General features: G+C 26.3%; 2 protein-coding genes across 2 annotated transcripts; both read right to left on the reverse strand.

Moving 5' to 3' along the window:
* Positions 1-3,873: 3,873 nt before the first annotated feature.
* Positions 3,874-25,665, reverse strand: Eip78c (Ecdysone-induced protein 78C). The gene is made up of 7 exons (XM_074259318.1): positions 25,541-25,665; positions 24,299-24,378; positions 9,109-9,233; positions 8,873-9,014; positions 6,934-7,592; positions 5,545-5,844; positions 3,874-5,416 (listed from the first exon to the last, which is right to left on the reverse strand). Exons 1-7 carry the CDS (start codon positions 25,627-25,629, stop codon positions 5,024-5,026), a joined length of 1,788 nt encoding a protein of 595 aa, XP_074115419.1. The 5' UTR covers positions 25,630-25,665; the 3' UTR covers positions 3,874-5,023.
* On the reverse strand, positions 18,699-19,222 carry LOC141538054 (uncharacterized). The gene has a single exon (XM_074259320.1). The coding sequence runs from the start codon at positions 19,220-19,222 to the stop codon at positions 18,902-18,904; it is 321 nt and encodes a 106-aa protein (XP_074115421.1). The 3' UTR covers positions 18,699-18,901.
* Positions 25,666-25,693: the final 28 nt, after the last annotated feature.

Consider the following 25,693-nt stretch of genomic DNA (forward strand, 5'->3'; position numbering starts at 1 on the left):
TTGTATATAGATTTTGTTAACGATTCTGCGATTCAAGTGTATTTCCTATCTATTATTATTCACTCCCATTTTTACAATTATAATTATAAGTTATAATAATATGATTATTTATTTAAATAAACAAATGAAAATAAATTACTTTTCATTTTTTTATATAGAATGTTATTATAAAAATATTAACGCAACATATTTATATTTAAGTATTAGCAGCGCTATGATATGTTACAATATTGTGCCGAGTGTGAAGGCTGTAACTATAAAAGAAATAGTTACTTACTACCTTTGTGTTTAGCTTGTCAGTATAATAAATTATGATACCATAAAGATTAATAAATAAAAACAAAATAGCCACTTTATAAATGTAATGCTTCATACAAAATATGAATGCAAAAACAATTTTGATAGTTTTTTATACATGAAGAAATATAAAAAAGGCCAGAGGCGACAATTTTAAGAACTTCACACCCAATAAATTACATATAATTTTTTTTTTTTATGTTGCACTTAATTATTTGCCTACTTAGTAACTAAAAACCCTGTTAAAATTTTAAAATTTTCTAATTTTTTAAAAATCAATCAGTCTCACTTTTTAATTTCTTCCAAAAAAAATATTGTAAGACCGATTAAATTTAAACAAAAAGGAAAATCATCAAATACAGCAAGATTGAGGTATGTGCGAAAGAAAGTCATTTGCTATTGCTACACGGAAAAAAAAAAAACGGTGTAAAATTTATAGAAAAGTTTGTAAAATTTACAAAATTCTATCTATAAGTTGACTTATATAATAATATTTACAGAACTTACTATGTTATTTTTACGTGGTAAATTCTGTTATTATAAATCTGTAAATTTAATAAATTGAGTCTGTAATCATAATATAACTTTTTTTGTTATTATTACTGGAAATTTATTGTAATGAATTAAAAGCATTACTTGAGTCAGCATCATTGCAAACTAATTTATATCACGGTTTTGAATTTTTCAAAAATTTTAATTTTTCTGATTTTTACAGTGTACTTCAAGACAAATTATTTTTTTATAATCAGTAAAAAAATTTGTTCACATATGATAAAAATTTTAAATTTACTATTAACAGATTATTATTTACATTTTTAATCAATAATCAAACATAATTTTAATTCAAGAAGTTACTCTGCAATGATTACATAATATTTTTATAGTCCTGAATAAAAAAAAGTATTGAGACAAAGAAAAAAGTATTGAAAAGTATCGGATTGACTACAAAACCAATACTTTTCAATACTTTTTTCTTTATCTCAATACTTTTTTTTTAATCAGGGAGATTCCATAGAATTTATCTGTAAATTTTACAAAAAAATACGTAGTTTTCACGTAAACTCACAAGTAATAATAACATATTTTTTCTGTAAATTTTAAAGAATATATACCGTAGAAATTTTGAAGATTATTTTCTGTAAATTTTACACAGTGGTTTTTTCCGTGTAGAAATATTTTTTGGATCTCAAAAGCCTAACATTTGATAATAGGGCTGAAAGGCTTGTATCAATTTTGATAATTGAAATTTGGCATGCTACAATTAGATGAACGATTCCTACCTGGAAAGTCCAACGCCAAAAAATATCTTATCGATACTGCCATTCTAATACGTCGTATCTCACAAAATTCGACTTATTGACTTTTTTTTTTTTTTTAAATAAAATCACAACAATATTATGCAAATCATATTAAAAATTTTAAAGTCAAATAGATTTAATAACTATTTTTAAATAAATATTTTCATCCGTTAAATCCCATTCAATAAATTTTAAAAATAAACTTTTTTTTTACCGTCTGCTGTAAAATTTTCTAAAAATCGGATACGACGTATTAGAATGACAGTATCGTTATATTGCGTATTCTTAAGAGTGACCCTTGCCTAGGAGATTTACTCCTTGGAGAAAAATCTCCTGTTATAAAATTTATATGGAAGAAGAAATCTAAAAAAATTTAGGGTCAATCAAACTCGACATAATTCGCTTATATTTTTCAGCTTTGCAAAAGGCAAATTATAATTTTTAGATCCTCAGTATACTTTTGACGGTAAGATTCGCACTCACCTAAATATTTGAGTTTAAATTTCTGATTTGATAATTTATTCATGTAATTTTTTTAAATTAAACAAAAATAATTTATTAAACTTATTATAAAATACAAATTCATATTATTCAACAATTATAAATGAAGTGAAATTCTATAAAACAAAAAAAAATTTCTAAACTTGCTTTTCATTATAAAATCTCTTACGAAAATTAAAAAAACAAATAATTAGCACAGTCAATAATTAAAAAAATTTTTTTTTTTTCAAAAAGCCAACATTTTCTTTTCATTCAAATAGGAACATTAAAAATTATAATTGTTGTAGTTCACTTGTACCAAATATCTTTGTCATATAGTCGATAACTATACAATTGTAGTTTTCTGAGCAAATTTTATGATTTACATATGGTATTCTACCCTTCAATTCGATCATTAAGTTTAATAAATAAAAAATTATTATTATATTGATAATTGATAATTGATAATATTTTTTCCGTTTTATAGAAATAAAAACTTGAAAGATATGTATTTTCATTTTATTCTCCCTAACATTCAGAATAATTTATTATTTTATTCTATCTCAAGTAGTAAAAATAGATTGCGTAGAATGTGATACGTAGCGCATGCATCTACAAAGATCCAGTATTAGATTTATACATATATTATAAGCAAAATCCTCAGACTGAGCATTGTTAACAATATCTAGGCAATTCCAATACTACCCACTGGTATTGAGCAAAGTTTACAGAAGAAATAAATTTGCAGACTTGGTATGATTTTACATGAGCGAAGTAATACCGTATTAATATAAAGAAGAATAGAAAAGGTAATCTCTATGATGGTGTAGATTATCTATTAGAAGAAATTGAGGTATTAATTTCGTTTAACAATTTATCACACTCGCATAACATACGTCTTGATTCAGTAATTTTTATTAATAATAAAAAAAAAAAAACGAATCTTTTGGAAGTGAAGTTGTAGAGTAGATTTATTTTATTTTTAAACTGGAAACTGGGAATAAAGTCCAAATATACTATTTATGAGCAATCATTTAAGATCATATATGACCAAACATGAGGATTAATTATATTTATGGCCAATTATATTCACTGACATAAAAAAAAACTAGATTCAAGAGAAATTATCTCTTCGAAAATTTTTTATAGAAGAAAACTGTCCAAAAATTTCTTCCTTTATTAATTTCTTCATCTTGGTTCAAAAGACAAATATCTTCGATCGGTAACTATTATCACCTGATTTAAAAATTTATTATCTTCAATTGATAGTCAAATTCTTGAAGCAAAAATAATTCTCAAAAACTAAGAAAATATTATTGATTCAAAATAGTAAAAATAAAATTTTTTCTTTAACTTATCCTAGAATGTGTTTAAGATTTTTTTTTACACTGATAGAAAAACAATCTTGATTCAAGAAACTTTTTTTCTTCAAAATTTGAACTCTTGAAACTATAGATATAGATGTATTTCTTTCAAGAATTTTTGTCTCTTGGTTCAGGATAGGCGATAACATTGACTCAAGATGTTACCGACTTGTGTTAAGAATGGCTTTTTTTTTTGAGTCATTAAATTACTTATTTCCAAGAAATAATTTTTTTTCGGTATAACAATTAAAAACTATTTAGTTTTTAAAATATACTTTGATGAATTATTTTAAGTTTTTTAAACGATAATGTTATTTTGGTTGAAAAACTAAATGTATCGATTGAAGATAATATAGCTCTTAAGCCAAGAAAATCTAAATCAAGGCAAGAAATTCTTAAAGCAAAATAATCATTTGTCTTCCAAAATAAATTTTTAGATCAAGAAAATATCTCTTGAGTCAACATAAATTTTCTATCAGTGTATAAAATTATTTTTAGAAACTTTTCTACTTAACCAAGATTTATAATTTATTGAGTAGTGAGTTAATCTCTTAAAAATATTTTTCTTGAATCAATTAATTTTTTCTCTTCAGCAAATAATCAGACATATTTTTTTTTTCCGGAAAATTATTATCATAGCATGTTAAAATCTAATATCATTTACATTATCTCAAATCAGATCAACAGGTCGACTCGATTGGTATGTTAATTTGATTAAACCTTGCAAATTTATTATTTCAGTTGGAAACTAACTTATAGGTGTGATTCATAAACTTTATCTTGAAGGAAATTGCACTTTTGAAATGTATACACATGTGTGATAAAATAATTGGCTACAAATGTAATTAGAGTAAACATAATAGAGTGTGCAGGCTATTATCACCAGTTTGATTTTAGGATGGCGTATGTAGTATCTCAATTGGTCAATTTCCACTTTGCTAGTCGTATAATTACTCATCTCATCCATGACCTTAGTAAGTGTATGCATGCATAAATTTCGAATCAACAAATAGTTTTATATATTCAATTTTCAAGATTATATAGACATTTTAACGGTGCAAGTTTTGCCCAAGTCGGCGAGCAATATTAAGATTACCCAAATATTGTTGAAAATTCCTATATTACGAATTTCCTTCGTATATTTATACATTATTTAATTAAATACTCATTCTTTTTAAGAGGTTCTCGCAGTAATAACTTGTTCATTTGCCATATACTTAGATCACACCTGGAAATGAGTTTCATAATTCATTTTTACTTGTCTTCATTCATTTTTACCATTAATATTATTAATTATTTAGTCTAATTATTTAAAAATTATTATAACAAGTTAAAATGAATTTTGAAATCTCTATTTATTTATCACGTTGAGCAGACGAAACATAAATAAGATAAAACTGTTAAATAAAATTTAAGCGGAAAAAATTATACTCAAATAATATCAACTGATAATAAGAACTTTTTATAATTATTATACGAGTTTATATCAGTGATGATATTATTTTAGCATTAAAATTTTCTCCTGTATAAAATAAAATAATAAAAAAAAATACAATATTAACAATAACATAGATTCATACTCGTTCACTGTAGATCTTCTTCACATTTGGGAATGTCAAATATTTCAGCAAATAACGGTGGTAATTTGAGCTTTGCCCAGTTTCTTCGAAACCAATCAAGTAAGTTAGCATGCCGTGAACCAAGTGCTCTTAATTCTGGTATCCTTTGAGCTATACTAACCCCTGATGAAGAACCACTTCCAGGAACAGTATCATTTGTAAGAGAATGATTTCTATCATTTTGAATTCTTAATCCTTCTAATAAACGATCTTGCAACTTTTGCACCGCTTTAATATCGTTCAGACCTTGTCGTTCACTTAATAACACAGCACCAGAAAATAATCCCAACTCAGCGTCAGATAGCTGGTAAGAATTTAAAGATGTAGTGAACTGCAATAACGACATTACAAAATCTGGCTGAAATTAAAAAAAAAAAAAAAATAAAATTCAGCGTATTTTTGTGTATAAACGTAAAAAATTCTTATTTTTTATTTAAATGTACTCGCTAAATTGAATTTTAATAGCAAATAAATTTGTTCTCTCACCTCATACATCAATTCAATTTGTTGCCTTGTAATATATGTCCCATCTTCAAAAGTCATTGAAGTTTCAGTTGTCATTTTCGAAATATGACACAGCCATACTTCGAAAAAGCCAACTTTAATGAGTATTAACTGATCGTCTTGAGTCAACTCACAAAAACCTGGCACTCGTTTCGCAAATTCCACAACCCTTTGAACCGAAGGCGTCACTCGGGCCGCAAATTGTTGCCATAACCAAATCCGTTGAGTTTCTACAGTCTCAGCAGTAGAGGATGCAGCTTCAGGATCTTCTGGACTTGTTGGCTGAAAACGAGTAAAAAAAAGTAGGGATTTTTTCTATTTTTGCATAGAAAAAATTCCTATGTTGACATAGAAATTTTTCCAATGTTCCCAACATGGGAATTTTTTCTTTATTAACATGATAGAAATATCCATATGACTGAGAAAAAATTCATTTATTACTAAAATTTATGTAACTTAATTTAATAATTACAAATTTACATAACAATTTTCTCATTCGAGCAATTTCAGATAATTTGAAAGTAAAACAGTGATATACAATCGGTTTGTGATAAAAAAATTCGAGGAAATTTTTTTCAAATTTTGCTTTACATTTCGAAAAAAATTAAAAATCCACCAGATTATGGACGGTGTGGCTTAAATTGCCATAACTTTTTCAAAAATTGACTTATCGGGACGTTTTTTTTTTTTAAATTTTTTTTATTAAATGTTCTTTTTAGGAAAAAATAGAAAAAAATTATTCGAACCTATCTTCATCGTTATTTTTTAGATTTTCCGAAAAAACTTCAAATTTCTCAATGATAAACATTTCTAATTTCTTTTTTCTTTGTTTCATATGAAATTTTGACATTTTCTACAAATATTTTGAAAATTTTAGAATGGTATTTTTTTGATTTCTATTTTTTTTCAATTGAAAAAAAAAATTTTTTTCATGTCATAAATGAATTTTTCCTATGTCACATAGATATTTCTATCAGATTAATAAAAAAAAAATTCCCATGTTACCATTGGAAAAATAGGAAAAATCCCTGTTTTTTTCACCGTGTACACAGAAAAAAAAATTAACTTGAATCAAGTAAATAATTTTGAAGAATTTCATCTTCTTGATTTGAGTAAAAAAATTCTTAAACTACGAAATTTTTCTTGGTTTAAGTAAATTTTACTTAGTTCAAGAATTTTTCTCTTGATTCAAGTTAATTTTTTTTTCAGTGTAGTTATGAACCTGCAATACTAATCTCTCAAGCCAAGATAATGAAATTTAATGCAAGAAATTTAAAGCAAGAAATTCTTGGATCAATTTCTTCTAAACCAAGATAGTATTGCTATTAACGTCCAAATAAATAGTTATTAAACAAAAGATAACTTACGTACCGGTATAACCATTGGTTTTCGTACGAGACTCTTCGTAGATTCATCAGTAAAGACACAGTGAGCATGATGAGCTTGTGAAACTTGAAGAATAACATCGTAAACAGCCAATTGCTTATTATCAGCGTCCGACTGATCAGCTTCAACCACAGTCGCCGCCGGTATTCGGACAATCACATTTTGACTACTATTAATACCATTGCAGTTGTTATTATTGTATATTACACTATTGTTATTATTATTATTTATATTAGTACTATTATTATTATTATTATTATTATTATTATTATTATTATTATTATTATTATTATTATTATTATTATTATTACTACTATTATTGTTATTATTGTTACTACTACTATGATTTATATTATTATTATTATTATTATTACTATTGTTATTATTGGTAATATTGTTGTTGCTGCTGCTGCTGCTGTTGATGTTGTTGGTATTATTATTACTATTACTATTATTGTTATGGTTGTTATTATTACTATTATTATTGTTCACACTACTGTTAACTGTATTTGTCAAACTATTGTTGTTGTTGTTATTATTATTGACGCTGGAACTAAGTTGTTGATTTGAAATTGTTGTCGTTGAAATAGAGTCGTCGGATCCGCGTTCTCGAGATCGTTTCGGTACTCGACCATATCGGACTGCTGAAAAAAAAATTTTATAGTAAAATAAATGAAACTCATTAATTAGACTGATTAAAAAATTTAAATTAAAAACGATTTAAGAGAAGAAATTTTTAACTAAGAAAATTATTTCAAAGATTCTTGTAGACTTAAATCAAGCCGGAAAATCTTGAGTTAAGTAAAATTTATTTGAATCAAGAAATTTTTTGCTTAATTTAAAATAAATACATTTTTTTGGTTCACGATTTTCTTATTTAATCAAATAAATTTTTTTATTGAAATATTAATATACTAGCTTTTATCCGCCCACTTCGCTGGGCATTTTATAGAATTGTATTTTTAGATCTAAACTTGAAATTTAATTAGAGTATTGTTTTGACTTTTACAAATTCCAAATTTCATCGAATTAGCATATACCTTTTATCCATGTAATTATTCCAGCTAATATTCATTGTAACTTTCAATGTGCAATCATTATAATGTTTGCGTGGCTTTTTTTCAAAAATGAATAATAATTGACACGAAGAAAAAAATTTGAAATGAGAATTTGGAGTCTATAGGAGCTATAGCTTGAAAATTAAAAATTTTTTATGTTAACAAACACCTTCGCAAACCCCTGTGAGATGAGCTATCGTAAAATTTGCCCATAGACTTTTTCTACATCTCTTACAGAAGATTCCTACCAAATTTGGAGTCGATAGGAGCTATAGTTTAAAAACGGTAATTTTTCATTATTAACGCCCCCGCAATCCTCTTTGGGGTAGAATATCGTAAAATTCGTTCATAAATTATTTTTTCATCACTTACAGAAAATTCCTACAAAATTTGGAGTCTGTAGGAGTTATAGCTTGAAAATTAAAAATTTTGATTGTTAATACCCACCCCCGCAACCCTCTGTGAGGTGAGATATCATAAAATTCGTTTATAGATTATTTCTACATCTCTTACAGAAGATTCCTACCAAATTTGGAGTCGATAGAAGCTATAGTTTGAAATCGGGAATTTTTCATTGTTAACGGCCCTGCAACCCCCCTTGTGGGTGGAATTTTGTAAAATCCGTTCTTAGCTGACCTCTACTCGGCGAAAGGAATATTACTGCCAAATTTCAAGTCTCTAGGTCTTATAGTTTCAGAGATATTGTGATAAGTGACTACATCCATAGAAAGTCTCCTATATATATATATATATATATATATATATATATATATATATATATATATATATATATATATATATATATATATATATATATATATATATATATATATATATATATATATAGATAAATAAAATGTACTTACAATCCCGTGACATTCCGACTGCCAGACATTTTTTGAATCTGCAGTACTGACAACGATTTCTGTTTAATCTTATTACTAAACATTTTCCATCTCGCAAACATCGATATTCGATCTGCTTTTGAATACTCCTTCGGAAGAAACCCTTCAAGAAAAGTATAATTTTTTTCGTTAGCTGTTATGTAATTAAGGTAACTAAGTATGTAAGTATGTTAGAAAAAATTAGAAAAAAAAATTACCTTACAACCCTCGCAACTTGTAACACCGTAATGAAATCCACTGGCTTTGTCACCGCAAACCTTACAGGGTACGAAACTTTTGGCGGGAGTTGAACTATTTGAATCTGCTGCTACATAATGCTGCTCTGAAATTAGGAAAAAATTATTTAGCGCAAGTCTATGAATTTACGACTATCGCGTATATTTGGAAGGATAGAATGATTTTTATCGTAATTATTGAACTGGTTATACAAAATTACAAATCTTATCAAAAGTATTCTGAAAATATTTCTTCACAAAATTTTGACTTGAAGACTATACTGTTACAACTTATAATGTTTATCCATTAATGAATAATCGTACAATGTGGAATGTACAAAAGTATAGAAGATTATATTTATTGTTTATTCACACACATACATTGAATCATTTGTTAAAGTGTCAACAGATGTAATTACATTTTACCAATGGCTTAACGTAACTTGAACAGGCATTATAATATGCCTGCTTTATAGACCCAGGAACATCGATATTACTTTCACCGCCTCTCTTTCATATTATTCTGTTTGTCATCGGTACAAAACAGACAATACATCCTCGTTATTCTGATTAATCATCAATATATATCCATATATTTTTTTTTACGTCACCAATTACCTAATTGTCACATGTATAAAATCAATTATTCAGTGAATATTATTAAAAAAACCTTACAAAAAAATAATGATAATCTTAAATTTAATTTAATAATTTACTAATAAAAGATTTTGTGCATAAGAAAATAATTTTAATTAATATTAAGACGATAATTAATTTGAGTAGAAAAATTCTTAAAATTTATAATCAATTAAGTTATACTCATCAAAAAAAGTATGTATCAAGAATTATATTCTTCAGTTCTGCACAACTAGCAATAGACAATAATTCATGATAGTATTTATCCGACCGCTTTCTCAATGCACTTTCTACTGTTGATCTCGATGAGACATAAAGTTTCTATCTTTCGACCTTTTTGAATGTTTTCTAATATACTTTACATTTGATCATCATATATTACTAATATAGAAGACGTATACACTAAATTCGCAAGTTGCATTGGAAATAATGAAATTATTTGGGATAAAATATGGTGAAATCGAACAAGTAAGCTTTAGGACTTGAAATAAAGATCGAACAGGTGTTATGAAATAAGAACCCGGAAGCATGACTAAGCATAAACTTAAGACTTAATTAGTCTGGTCGATTTAGACGCTAATCTCAACTCTCTCGTTTTCTTTATTCCCTTCTCTTTTCTTATTTAATCGCGTAAAGAGTATACAGAAATACACTCATAACATTATGTCACGTATTCGCGGAGACGTTTGCACTTTAAATTCCTACAACTGCTTCAAGCCATCATTCTACGTGTTTTACTTCATTTTCTTCTAACATTCATATCATATTTTTTTTATTATTCATACCCAAAAATTTTTTAACTTTTAATTATTTTAATAGTTATCTAAAATTGCGGCTTTGCCTATTTTTGATCATTGCAAAAATAAAATCGAGATTATTTGAGGTATATTCCCGAAATTTTCAAACTTAAAAAAATTTTTTTTTTAATTATTTAATTTTTCGATGCGCAACAGAAATAAAAAAAGATATTGATGTTCTATAGTCAAGAAATTAATTAATTAAATGGCTTAGTTCAATAAATTTTTGAGCTAAAAAATTCTTGTGAGAACTGTTAGAAGTGTGCTTCAATAATTTATTGCCTTGAATCTCGTCGTCTTGGCTTAAGAGACTACACTGATAGAAAAACAATCTTGATTCAAGAAACTTTTTTTCTTCAAAATTTGAACTCTTGAAACTAGATATAGATATATTTCTTTCAAGAATTTTTGTCTCTTGGTTCAAGATAGGCGATAACATTGATTCAAGATATTACCGACTTGTGTTAAGAATGGCTTTTTTTTGAGTCATTAATTTACTTATTTCCAAGAAATGATTTTTTTCGGTACAACAATTGAAGACAATTTGGTTTTTGAAGTATACTTTGATGAATTATTTTTAATTTTTTAAACGATAATTTTATTTTGGTTGAAAAACTAAATGTATCGATTGAAGATAATTTAGCTCTTAAGCCAAGAAAATCTAAATCAAGACAAGAAATTCTTAAAGCAAAATAATCATTTGTCTTCCAAAATAAACTCTTAGAACAAGAAAATATCTCTTGAGTCTCTCTTGATTCAAGAGTATATATATTATCTTAAGTTGATGTAAGCAAATTCTTTATCCGGGAATAATTCTTCAAAACTAATAATAATTTTATTTTATGTAAGATCATTATATTTTTAGATTAATCTTTTTAAAAAACTAAATTTTTACTTATTAGCATATTCTAAAATTATTTTTATGATATAGAAAGTGTTAAAAATTCTATAGAATTGACGACTTGTCTTAATCCAAGGTGAAAAAAATTTTAGATAAAGAATATGAATATCTTTTCTGAATAATTTTCTGCTGATCTAAAAATTTTTCAAACTAAGAAAACGGAATATTTTGAAACAATAGTGAAATTTTGAAGTAAAGATTAATTTTCTTCAAGTAGTGTTTTGTTCAGTATTGAATTTAACTTTTATCTAATAATAATACCAATCTGTTGTACAATTAATATACAGTATTTTCACATTACGTAATGGCCGTAATAGGTCGATGGATAAGGAGCGGTGAATGTTTTTTCTCTTGGAAATGGATTAGAAGTCAAAAGGTTGATGCCAGAAATAAATTGCTATGATTCGATGAAGTTCATTCTGAGTACATACATTGAAGTACAAAAATAAAGTAAAAATAAAAAGAGACGTATATATATGTAAAGTCTACACAGAAGAGTTTTACTTATAGCTACTAGCTATTTTTTTTTTTTTTTTTATCCAAATAGGCACTTGATCATCTATTGTAAAAGGTTACAGCTTTAAACAAGAGCTTTTCGAAAGAGCTTAATGAGCATTTAGGGTCGGGTGGGGCAAGACGGTCCACCTAAGCCAGTTTTTTTTTTTGTGGCTTTCTACTATCAAGTGAATATACTTTGACTCAATTCACCGGAATTTTTCGAAAGTTCCAAAAAAAAATTTTTTTTTGGGGCAAGATGGTACACCTCCAAAATATGATAAAAATAAATTTTCAGTCAATTTTTGAGGTGGTCCATCTTACCCCAAGTGGTCCATCTTTGCCCCAGGTAGCCCATCTTGCCCCACCCTCCCCTACATACATATTTGCCATGTAGATTACATTTCATGATGAATTTATTTTTTTCCTTTTTCTTCTTTCTCTATGCAATCACACAGATTCAAGGAGAGAAACGAGAAAAAAAAATCGCAAAAAGTTTGTGTTTTTAGATTGTATACATTATAAATATTAATTAATGGAGGCTTAATTGGTGATGATACTATCATGAAGAATATGTAAGCAGCTAGAAGTAGTATAGAGGAATATTACTATTATATAGCAATAGGGAATGGAAGAAATAAAAGGAATAAGTCATAGAACGGTAGACTGAAGCGTGTTAGTGAACAAGGAGAGAAAAAAGATAAGCGGAAGAGAAATAGAATAAAGGAACAAAGTGGTGAAACATCGTGTTGTTTTTTTTTTGCTCTGCTGTATATAACTCTTCGCAACGGCCATCGACCTTCTCTTGTTATTCATTATTTTATAACTATTTTTATTATTCATATACTTTATATTTAAAACGTTATTTATATTGCTTGTAAATATTTTTAAGTACTGGTGCCTATGACATTATTTCATTACTGTATATCCATTTCCCATTCATAAATATCATGTGCTTGGTGCGAATTCAATGGAATAATAAAACGAAACCTCCATCAACATTTATAAAAAAATAAAATATGTGATTTCGACTAATTACCCTATCAAGGTATTCAATCTCCGCTTAACTCAATAAAAATTTTTTGAGCAAAAAATCCTGATAAATAGATGAATACAACTGTAAATTTTTCTTATAGTTAGGATATAACACGAAGATCCCATGTTCGATTGTCCGGCATAGATAAGCATCCGTAAATAAGTACAACGACCCTGCCAGAGCAATTATTATCGTTAACGGAAAGTGGAAAATAAAAGGAACAAAAAAGTATATAATGCTACTTTTCAAATCATAATAAAACACCTTAAACGGTGTTGTTTTTTAATTTTTCTATTATAGTTGTTCCTTTCCTGGTTAATGTTTCTTTTTCTTTTCTCTTCGTTTTCCTTGTCCATTTTAAAATTTTTATTTTTGATTTTTCAATTTTCCTTTTCCCTTTCATAATTTCCCTTTTCATTTGTTAGTGTGCCTTTTTAGATTAATATTCCTTTTCCTATTTTTCGTTTTCCTTGTTCATTCTTGAATTTTAATTTTTCTTTTTTATGTTTCCCTTTTTTTCTATTATTGTTCCGTTTCCTATTGTTGTTGTTCCTTTTCCTTTTGTTCTTTCTTCTCCTTCTAGTTTTTTTTTTTTTTTCTTTTCTCTTGTCTGTTTTTCTTTTAATTGTTTTTTTTTTTTTTTTTTAATTTTTCTTCTCCGTTTTTTATTTTCCCGCTTCTTCTTTTTTTTTTTTTTCAATTTTCAAAAATTATTGGTTTTATTCCTATTGCGAATATCGTGTGCTCCTCAGATTGCAACAATTTTTGAACACCTCGACTAATTAAAACGCAACTTGCGGCATTCCAAAGAGATCTATGATTTTATTGTCCTTCGATTTTGTGTAAATTTAAACCATTCCAGCCGAATTGATTGGAAGAACTCTCAAAAATAAATTTTTCATTTCCATTCCTTACTTTTAATTGAGGAGTTGAGTTTCAAAGGGGTATTTTTTCATTTTTAATTAATCGAGACAAAAAACTGGTTATATCTAATTATAAATATTTTTATTGAACTTTTTTAATTTAGCTATGAAGTGCTACACTGATAGAAAATTTATATTGACTCAAGAAATATTTCCTTGATCTAAAAATTTATTTTGGAAGACAAATGATTATTTTGCTTTAAGAATTTCTTGTCTTGATTTAGATTTTCTTGGCTTAAGAGCTATATTATCTTCCATCGATACATTTAGTTTTTCAACCAAAATAACATTATCCTTTAAAAAACTTAAAATAATTCATCAAAGTATATTTCAAAAACTAAATAGTCTTTAATTGTTATACCGAAAAAAAAAATTATTTCTTGGAAATAAGTAAATTAATGACTCAAAAAAAAAAAAGCCATTCTTAACACAAGTCGGTAACATCTTGAATCAATGTTATGACTTATCTTGAACCAAGAGACAAAAATTCTTGAAAGAAATACATCTATATCTAGTTTCACGAGTTTAAATTTTGAAGAAAAAAAGTTTCTTGAATCAAGATTGTTTTTCTATCACTTAGAAATTTTTATAATTTTCCAAATAATCCTCTAAATTAAAATACATGATAGTCTTAAAGTTAGTCAAAGGTCAAAACTCGCAAAAATCGGGCCACGATTTATTATTGGTTGAAATTTAGGCGCGCGCTATTTAAATTTCTAGTTAATATTTAAAAGTTAAAAAAACTGCTTTTTTAAAATATGAAAAGATACCCTTTTGAAAATCAACTCCTCAATTGTCTTTTTGTTAGCGCTTCTTTAACATTCATTCTTAATTGTTGTTGTTCCTTTTCCTGTTATTGATCTTTTAGTATATTTCATTAAGCCAAATTGGTAGAATAGCTCAAAAATGTCAGCAATTTAAAATTTTCAAAAAATTTACGTAGTTTTCTAGACCAAAAATTCTCTATTAAATAAAATTTTATTTTTTTATTTATTTTAACGATTCTGCAAGTTTTTAATTGCTTTGTGAAATCTTCTCCCATGCCAGTTGCCAACAGCCCTTTTTTTCTGTTTTTATTATTTTCTAATTAATCTATTAAATTTGAAAAATATCATCAATTATAAAAATGAATATATTTTGCTTTAAACGAAAAACAGTAATAAGCAAATATCAGATAAACTTTCAAATTGAATATTTATGAATTCATATATAAATATATTCCAATAAAATAATTTGTATATAAGTTAGGTGAAGCAAGAAAATAAGCAAAAAGACTTGTTTCTCCCGCGCACTTTCACTAACTAAAAAGAATACTCACGACGAGAGTTCTCAATAATCCCCTTATCTAACTTTAACTTCGACGTAATTTACCGGTTTAATAAACAATTTGAGATAAAAATCTAAACTATCTATCGTAATTGCTTGAGAAACATACATCATTAATTATACATGCATACACTAATTCATTTTTGCGTATTTTCCCAATGTATCGACAAATAAAAATAATACGGCATGTAAAATTAACATTAAATAACATATTGATTTTGAATTATGACAAGTTTAATAATCTTAGACTTATCTTCCTTAATTCTTATGGATTACGCTTCATAAAAACTTGTCTAACATTATTCTAACGTTTCCGCTCTATGGAGTATGAAATAAAGGCCGTAATATTTATAAAATCACTTTGATCTCTTCTTAATGGTAAGCGTATTTGGGAAATAGAAAAACAACAGATTAATAATAAAAACTTAGCTTTTGAAACTCCAGATTTTTTTTTACTGATAAATTTTAAACTAATAATTTATTTTTTAGCCTAATTCAATGCATGTTTAATTAATTTGACAGTTCAATGCTGAAACATCAACAAAATAATAAATAATAAATTTGTGTTAAATACCTATACAGAAAAAAAAATTAACTTAAATCAAGAGAAAAATTCTTAAACTAATAAAATAATTTTGAAGAGTTTCATTGTCTTGGATCAAGAAGAAAAATTCTTGAATTAAGTAAAATTTACTTAGTTTAAGAATTTTTCTATTCAAATCAAAAAGATAAAATTATTCAAAATTATTTACTTGTTTCAAGTAAATATTTTTTCCTGTGCAACACTTTTTTGTGCTGATTTAAAAGAATTAAGATAGTACCCTCGCCAGAGGAGTTTTCTTAGGATTTTTTTAAAATTTTGGCAGATTAATGTTCATATAATTCTGCATCGATTGGCGCAATTTAAAAATTTTTGACCATCTAGTTTCAGAGATATTTAATTTCAAAGTTTGAGTTTTGAACGCTCTTATACATTACGGTATACGGGATATTCAAAAGTTTACCTACAAACATTTTTATATCTCAGAAACTTTTCTTATGATCTTTTTAAAAAACTAAAGTAACGTTAACTAACTACTAAACAATTTTTTAAAAATAATTTCATTGATAATTACCACACAGTTTCACAAATATTTATTAATAAGTAATGAAAAATTTACCAGACTTTAGCCGAGGAAGGGATACGTTAATAAAGCTATGGCAACAACGCAAGTTTTGTGGGCCGCAAAAAAAGTATGAGACGCGCATGCGCTGAAAAATTTGAAAAGTTTAATGTACGTTAGGTGTAATATTATAGTTATTAATTTTATTTATTAAAAAAAAAAATAACAATGATTATTTTATGAAAATAAGTATTTTTCTATATTTATTAAAAATTCAAAAAAGTTAACAATTTTAATATAACAATATATATTAATCTTTGATAAGTTATAAAAATAATAGTCAGATGAAATAATAAAAAATAGTAAAATTTAAAATCAGTTAATACATCAACACAAAAAATTTAATTACTGATTTTTCTGAAAAACCAAAACAATACTGTCAATTATTTTTTTTCAGACATTGTAATTATATTTCCGAATAAATTTATGTAAATAAATAAATAAACGCATGTATCACAACAGAGATTAGTCTACAGCTGGTCCAAAACACTAGAGTGTAACCACTATAAAATATCTTAACGCTCATGCAGTGTTGCCAGACTTTTCAAACGATCAGTTTCTCGTTCATTTATACTCTAACGTAAACTTTTGACTATGAAAGTCGCGAGGGTTCTACCTTAACACAAAAAAATGTTGAAAATTTAACACAAAATTTTTTGACGCAATAAAGTAAAATTTTTCACTGTGAGAAAGCTTCATGGAAGCTCAAAATTCAAAATTAGTGATCTATTTTACAAAAACTCTAATAATGGATTATATATTTGATGAAATAATTTTTTATTTATGACCTCATTCATCAGTATGTTTTCTTCCATCTTCCTATGTTCTTTCTATGCAATTAAATATTAATTTAAATTAAATTTATCAAACATAAAACAAGATTTACTTGATAACCAAGAAAATAATTTGGTAAATCAGACGACAATATCTATGGCTTATAAATGAATGTAGTTATACTATAAATAAAAGTATATTATGTAGTATATCCTCTTAGCTTCATTGATTTCTTGATACTTGTATAATTCAAAAGATTAGAGCAGTTATATCATCTGCTCAGTCATAGGAAAATTCGAAAACAAAACATGATACGTAATAGTTAAGCATCTTTAGACATAATAATTAATTAATTGGGTGACCGCTTGTAAAAATAGTTATTAATTAAACAATTTTATTTGTATTTTTAATCATACAGAGCTGGTAGATTCAAATCAATTATGATTTTAATTAATTTATTACAGTGATTGATTTTACTGCTTTTGAATGTATATAATTTAATATACTGATGAAAAAAAGTATATTTAAGATTATAGAAATAATCTTTCCGAGAAACTTCTTGTGAAGACAACCGGTTGGTTCTTTTCAAGAACTTTTTACCTTTAATATCTTAGTCTAGGCTTAAGAGCCCAATATCTTCGGTTGATACTATCGAACTCTTTCAAATAGCAATTCTCAAAAACTACACTGATAGAAAAACAATCTTGATTCAAGAAACTTTTTTTCTTAAAAATTTGAACTCTTGAAACTAGATATAGATATATTTCTTTCAAGAATTTCTGTCTCTTGGTTCAAAATAGGCGATAACATTGATTCAAGATGTTACCGACTTGTGTTAAGAATGGCTTTTTTTTGAGTCATTAATTTACTTATTTCCAAGAAATAATTTTTTTTCGGTATAACAATTAAAGACTATTTAGTTTTTGAAATATACTTTGATGAATTATTTTAAGTTTTTTAAAGGATAATGTTATTTTGGTTGAAAAATTAAATGTTTCGATTGAAGATAATATAGCTCTTAAGCCAAGAAAATCTAAATCAAGACAAGAAATTCTTAAAGCAAAATAATCATTTGTCTTCCAAAATAAATTCTTAGATCAAGAAAATATCTCTTGAGTCAACATAAATTTTCTATCAGTGTATCATTTTTGAAACGGCGTTAATATCTTGAACCACGAAAGCCTCCAGAAAGAAATTGTTCAACAAAGAAGTGTGTTTTGTTTCAAAAGAGTATATTGCTTTGTTTCAGTAAAATTTTTCTGTCGAACTTTTTGCTCACCCAAAAATTTGAATTCAATGATTCGAGGGTTAATTTCTTGAATTAAAATAAAAATTTTTTTCATAAAAGTAATTATTTAAAATGTAAAATTAAAGTCATAAAATTCAATCTTCAATCACATTAAAACTTAATTTTTCCAAAAATTCAAAGCTAATTTTTTTTCATAATTGATATTATATAAGTATATGAATGTTTTACTTGAAATTTACATCTATAAAGAGCATTATATATTCCATGTATGTTTTCAGTGTATAAGCCTGAACAAAGCAGTGGTATAATGTTGCAAAAGCCTGAAGTGAGAGTGAAATGTCAAATCGCAATAGAAACCCGTAGTAAGAAGAGGTAAAAGGCCATCAGAGTGAAAGTACCCGAGTATTGAAAAAAAAATCAAAGGAATATAATAAATAAAAAATAAAAAAATAAAAAAAGGCTAAAATATATTATCTTACAATTGGTAATAAATAAACAAAATAAGCAAACCTTGTGCAACTGTGATACCTGAAGGTACTTGAATTATGGGTAAAGTTACAGAATTAGTCAAATTAACAGTAATATTAGCTGGTGTACCAGGTGGAGATGATGCACTGGTGCTCCCAACAGATCCAGGATCACTGAAGCCTTGAGCACTGTTATCCTCAGGACCTTCGAAGAAACTGAGATTAAACTCGCTTCCGGCATCAAATGACACTTCCGGTGTGAGAGTGTCCGGCGTCGGAGTAGTTCCCAAACCCGCTGTTAATGATTGATCAATTTTAAAAACATCCATCGTACGGACTCTAGTTTTCCAAGTAATTGCAGAAGAAATAAAAATTTCTTGTCTTGATCTATTAAAAATCTCTATTAAAGATTTTTCCCATTGTTTATTGAAGGGGTTAGTATCATTATCAGTATCATCATTAATAATAACAAAAAAACTCCCCGAAATTACCGAGAGAAGAGTGAGAAAAAGTGAATGTCATTGCCGTAATCTTCGGACATTGACTTCACAAAGTTGTCTCTTTTATTTCTTCTTTCTGTTTACTTACATTCCTTTTATTTCAAACTTTATATGCAAACATTTCTTTTTTCTTCTCATATTTTCATACTCCAACACTTTTCCAATTACATAGTCAACGTAACTTTGTTTTATCAAAGTATGAATATATACTTCCTAAGATTTCAAAAAAATTTTCTATAAAAATAGCCTTTTTTGAAATTTCATTAGAAGAAACCAGTCAAAGGTACACTATATAAAAACAGAGCATCCTGAAAAGCTGTTTCGCAGTAAGTAAACGGTAATTTGTCTCTCATGCAATGTTTCACCACGGTTCCGCGTTCCATTTATACGTCACTAGTACAGTGCATTCACCTTGGCTACGAGCATTGTCAAAATCCTTTCATAACTCTACGTGCAGTGGATATTTATTAATAAAATGTTATTTATTTATCGCAAACAAAACAATAAATTTATTTTGAATGAATAAATTTTTTTTATTTTTTAATTTAAACCAGAAGAAAACAAATTTTTTCAGCCAAGTAATGTAATGCACTTAGAAGTAATGCATGTGGAAAAGTTTTTTTATAAAGTTCTTATCTTCATTATTTGTTATTGTTAAAATCATCACTTTTTTTAAATGTCAGTTGATTAATTTTATAACATTTGGAAACTTGAACAATTCACTTGAACCACGTGTTGCACATTGTAATAAATTAGAATAAAAAATAAAATAATTTTTTTTTTTTTTTTTTTTTTTTTTTTTTTTTAGAAGAAATAATTTAGTTGAATAATTATTGAGTGAAAAATAATATTAATAATTAATTATTATTAAACATGCGTTTGTTAAAGCCATGTGTTTACGTTTGTCGCGAATGTTAGCGAATTTAAGTTTAGTAAGTATTCCTTTCATATATGATACTCGCACGGAAAACGTAAGTTGGTTGAGCTTGGCTTACCTGTGAGGTAAGTAAAACCCGGCAAGTTACGGCATTGCAACTCGCGTGAGCGATTCGAGAGGTAATTCGGGGCGTGGGGATACCACCGGCTCATGTACACGAGGGAGAATGATGACGACAATGACGACGACGAAAACGATAACAACGAGTGTAAGAAGGAATAGTAGATGATGAAGAAGAAGAAGAAGTGGAGGAGAAAGAAGAAGAAGAAGAAGAAGAAGAAGAAGAAGAAGAAGAAGAAAAAGGTAACTATGAGTTTGAGAATTGTAGAGTTGAGAGAAAGAGAAAGAAGAATTATAAAGATGAGGTTGAGAGTTAGGGATGGAATGGAAGGGGAATTAAATGAACGAAGTAAACGAGAGGTAAAGAGGGAGAGTTAAGATACCAGGCTCCACTGGCTCTTCAAGAGGAAGAGAAGGTATTGAGACGTAAAGAGGGAAAAACGAGTGGACCAACTGGGTTCACCAGCTACGATAGTTCATTGACCGAGAAGTCCCGAGCTAGCCCGAGCGAATGTTTTATCCCGATCTCATGCTAAAACTGAATTGTCGTATCAACTAACTCATCAAGATTGTGGTATATGTTTTCAGAATCTTTGCCATTCGCACCTTTAATATCTTTTAACATCTCGGGATAAATTTTGTATTTTTACATTTTTAATGTCATATCTAAACAACTTTTCAAAATTTTTAAATTTTGTCTCATTACTGTTGGCTAAAATTATTTTATGTACTATTTATACTATGGAAATCTAAATCAGCATTCTTGGTGATTTAGAAAATTGCCAAACTCTATTTTGGTAAATTTTACAGAACAGATTTTAAATTGGGGAAACTAATAGTTTTTTTTTTTTTTTTTTTTTTTTTAACTAGTTGTTTAGAATTTTTCATTCGAAAATTGATTAATCACTATAATCAATATGAAAAAATTTTTTAATAAAAATATTAATAATAGAAAATTTATTAAAAAAATATTTGAAAAATTTCTTTTAAAATTTATTAAAAAAAAAAAAAATTAAAGTATTCTTAAAAAAATTTCACAATTTTTTTACAAGTCGAGCCCGACCTATTATTGGTCATACAACCATCATAATTAGATTTATTTTTTTTAAACTTAATCAAAAATAGAATATTAAAAAAAAAAAACAATTTTTTCTAAAATATTAATTTTTTACTTTAAAAAATTTTTGTTAAAATTTAAATCGTAAAAAGTTGACATTTTAAAAATTCTTTCTTCATATTTTGCATATAAAATACAAAAAAAAAAAAACAATAAAAACCGCTGTAATTGTTTAAAAAATTTTTATTAAAAATTATTGATAAGCTTTTAGTTTTAAATGCATTCATTTTTATGATCCTTATTAAAATATAGAGATAAAGAGAACAAAAATAATTAAAAACAAAGAACTACCATAACGCGATCCCCGCTTCCAAAAAATTGGAAAACAAATTTTTTTTTCATTATAAAAATTTAAAGTCGAATTTAAAAATTTAATCATAAAAATGTGAAGCAAAAATATCTAAAATATAAAATCTTTAAGTTGATAAATTTAATTTACATCAAGGAATTCTTAATTTTGATGAATTAAATCTACTGACAAGAAAAATATTTTCAAAAAAGAAAATTTGTTAATTAACTTAAAAGTTTTTTTGAAATATAAATAAAATATTCATTCAAATTAAATGTTACAGCTTTTTCATAAAAGTTTAAGAAAAATATATTTTATTTTTGAGGTCTTGAGTATTTCTTTATTTAATGTTTCATTAAAAAAATTTTTCTATAAAAAATTTTAAAACTATTGCTAAAAAAAATTGTTTTCTAAAAAATGCGGGTGTAACAAATTTTCGACTGAAAAAAATACTCAAAATTTGTTTTTAATGTAAATTGTGTTTAAAATTTTCCACTCACTAAATTTTTAGAAATTTTTAATTGTAATTTCACTCTCCTAAAATTTTCAAACTAGTTATAAATTAGTAACACAATTAATTAACTACACAATTTTTTCTCGCTATTTTTTTTTTTTTTTTTAGTTATTAGTAATTTAATTAATTATTTTTTAATTAAAACAATAAGATTTTTCAGCGCACCTGAGATTTTGCTGATAAAAATATTTTTTATCAAACACTTAGTGTTTTCATACAACAAGATTCTACTCCCAATAACTAGCTTTGATTTAAAATGTTATTTGTTTTTTTTTTAACTTTAAAAGGGGATGAAGTTTCACATGCAGCATCATAAACATGAAGATCTTAGTATATACACCTATTCAGGAAAGGAGATGCACCAAGGCAGAGTAATGAACCTGAGAAACCGGTTACATCCTTGCATACTCTTAGTTAACTTTCGCATCTATACTTACGGGACATAAACTATTGATAGTTTAAACCAATCTAAAATTACTTGCACATAATTACAAACTTTTTATATTTATAATCAATCAGACAAATAAATAAACAAAATATCGATTGTAAATGAGAGTCTTCAAACTTCCTGTCAATATCATCAGAAAAAAGTTTTGAATGTGCTGAAATAAAAATTTTTTAAAGATTTTTTAGGTATTTTGAATGAAGAAACTTGTACTTAGAAGAAACATATAAAATTGTTAAAAGAAAAAAAAATTATTGTTAGTTGAGAATTTTTTTTGAATGAAGAACTTGATTGTATCGATCGCAGATAATAAACTCTTGAATTAAGTGACAATAGTTCTTGACCGAAGATATTAGTCTCTCAAGTCAAGATAATGAGATTCAAGGTAAGAAATTTAATTCTTGAATATGAAATCGATTGTCTTCAGAATGAGTTTCTTCACGGAAAAAATACGTTGTAAAATTTATAGAAAAGTTTTTAAAATTTACAAAATTCTATCTATAAGTTGACTTATATAATATTTACAGAACTTACTATGTTATTTTTACGTGGTAAATTCTGTTATTTTTACTGTAAATTTATTGTAATGAATTAAAAAGCATTACTTGAGTCAGCATCATTGCAAACTAATTTATATCACGGTTTAGAATTTTTTCAAAAATTTTAATTTTTCTGATTTTTTACAGTGTACAAGACAAATTATTTTTTTATAATCAGTAAAAAAAAATTTGTTCACATATGATAAAAATTTTAAATTTACTATTAACAGATTATTGTTTAAATTTTTAATTAATAATCAAACATAATTTTAATTCAAGAAGTTACTCAGCAACGATCACATAATATTCTTATAGCCCTGAATAAAAAAAAAGTATTGAGACAAAGAAAAAAGTATTGAAAAGAATCAGATTGACTAGAAAGCCACTACTTTTCAATAATTTTTTCTTTGTCTCAATACTTTTTTTAATCAGGGAGATTTCATAGAATTTATCTGTAAATTTTACAAAAAAATACGTAGTTTTCACGTAAACTCACAAGTAATAATTACATATTTTTTCTGTAAATTTTAAAGAATATATACCGTGTCCATTTTTTCCGTGAGTGAAGCTAATTAAATTAACTTTTAAGAGAAAACTCATTGTCAATACCTTGACACAGATTGTCAGAATTGAATAACAAAAAAAGGGAAGAAGAAAATAAAATAAAAAAAATCCAGCAAGCGCATTTCCGGTTTTCTTCTTCGTAAACGGTTGCAGGCTCAGAGCAGACATAATAAAGAAGATACCAATACAAGTAAGATATGAAAAAAAAAATAAAAGCCCCAGAGGCTGTGGATGCTCTCTGGGTAAGAAGAAAACATATTAGGGTGGGGCGCTATGTTGCCGTTTTTGAATCGATCGCGAGAGACTACAGCTGGGAAACTCATTCTACCTCCCGCACACATTAACAGAGGTTCTCACTTATCAATTGCTTGTATCAATGGCATTACGAATAATCTAATTAATCATTTTTTACTTGATAATGTTTTCAGAAGAAAACCTACCGTTGTTACGGAGAATCGACCCAGGACTGTTTGCTTCCAATGGACTATTTGGTTCTTCTGTACTAGGTTCTCTCTTTACACTAAAAATAAATAAAAAAATCATTGTTATTAATTATTCAATATAATTAAAAAGTCAAAAATTTTAATTCAATTGCTTGCAAAATTACCGAGAAGAAATTTTTATTTTTTATTAATAAAATTAATATCTTCATAAAAACTTAAGCTTAGTAATACCGAAGCTTACCATCAAGCAAAAAATAAAATTGGAGCAATAGTGTGAAAGGTCCTGTGATAAAGAAGAACTGACCTACTTTCCAATTAAACTACCTTTTTTACCTTGACTACATACGCGACAAGGTTGTACATATAATATTAATGAAAATGAGAAGAAAAAAAAATAGATCAGTTAAATAAATAAAATGATTTTAATTTCAAGAAATGAAAAAATTTTTTGTTAAATAATCTTCTTTACATTATTTGATTGTTTATAATTAAAGTTTTCTTTACATGCTGTATTTCAAGCCCTATTATCAACGGCAAATTGTGCAATTACATCAATTTAACACTTCATCTATAGACATATTGAAAATTGATTATTAAAAGTCGTTTTATAGCAGGAACAAAAAAACGGAAATTACTTCACGTTATGAATATCTTACACGTGCTGAAATCAAAATTAATAATTTAAATCTACAGGAAATTTTTAATCTTTAGTTTGTAAATTTTTTAATTAAATATGAAAAATAAAATTATATAAAGAAATTGTTTTTAAATAAATATTGTGTATATATATATATATATATATATATATATATATATATATATATATATATATATATATATAAGTGGATTTATTGATTTACTGTTAAAAATACAACGAATAATAGCTAGCTTAATTTTATGTAAATTTCAATAGAAATTTCTTATCTCTACTAAACAGGTACGTAGAAAAGCTCAATAATGGAAATTAAATATAATTGAAGGGTTTGCTTCGTAAAAAAAAAATTGAAACTTTAAAACTTTGAATAATTTATTAAGTTACAGCAGTGTAATTTAATCTGCAAAAAAATTTCGTCAACTCAAGGTTACTCAATCGGATCGACTTGTACTCGAGCTTTATAATATTCGATCGAATAACAAATGATTTTAAAAGGGAATTTTAAAAGGGTGAAAGAAAATCACCCAATTGATTGAGCTTTAAAAAAAAAACTTTAAAGAAGAATTTAAATATTAAATATAAACCTGATAAAAGTTGAATCCACAGCTGGACTAGACGGTCTCGGTGATGAGCTTGCGTTAGAGACAATGTTAGTTTCCTCAACGTCCATCATATTTCATGTCGAAGAAAATTTAATTTTAAAAGGAAAAAAAAATTACAATCACCTATTAGTTAGA

This window comes from Cotesia typhae, unplaced genomic scaffold (genome assembly GCF_013202065.1).
Source record: "Cotesia typhae breed Kobodo isofemale line unplaced genomic scaffold, CoteBio_Ctyphae contig_20, whole genome shotgun sequence".
Lineage (NCBI taxonomy): Eukaryota > Metazoa > Arthropoda > Insecta > Hymenoptera > Braconidae > Cotesia > Cotesia typhae.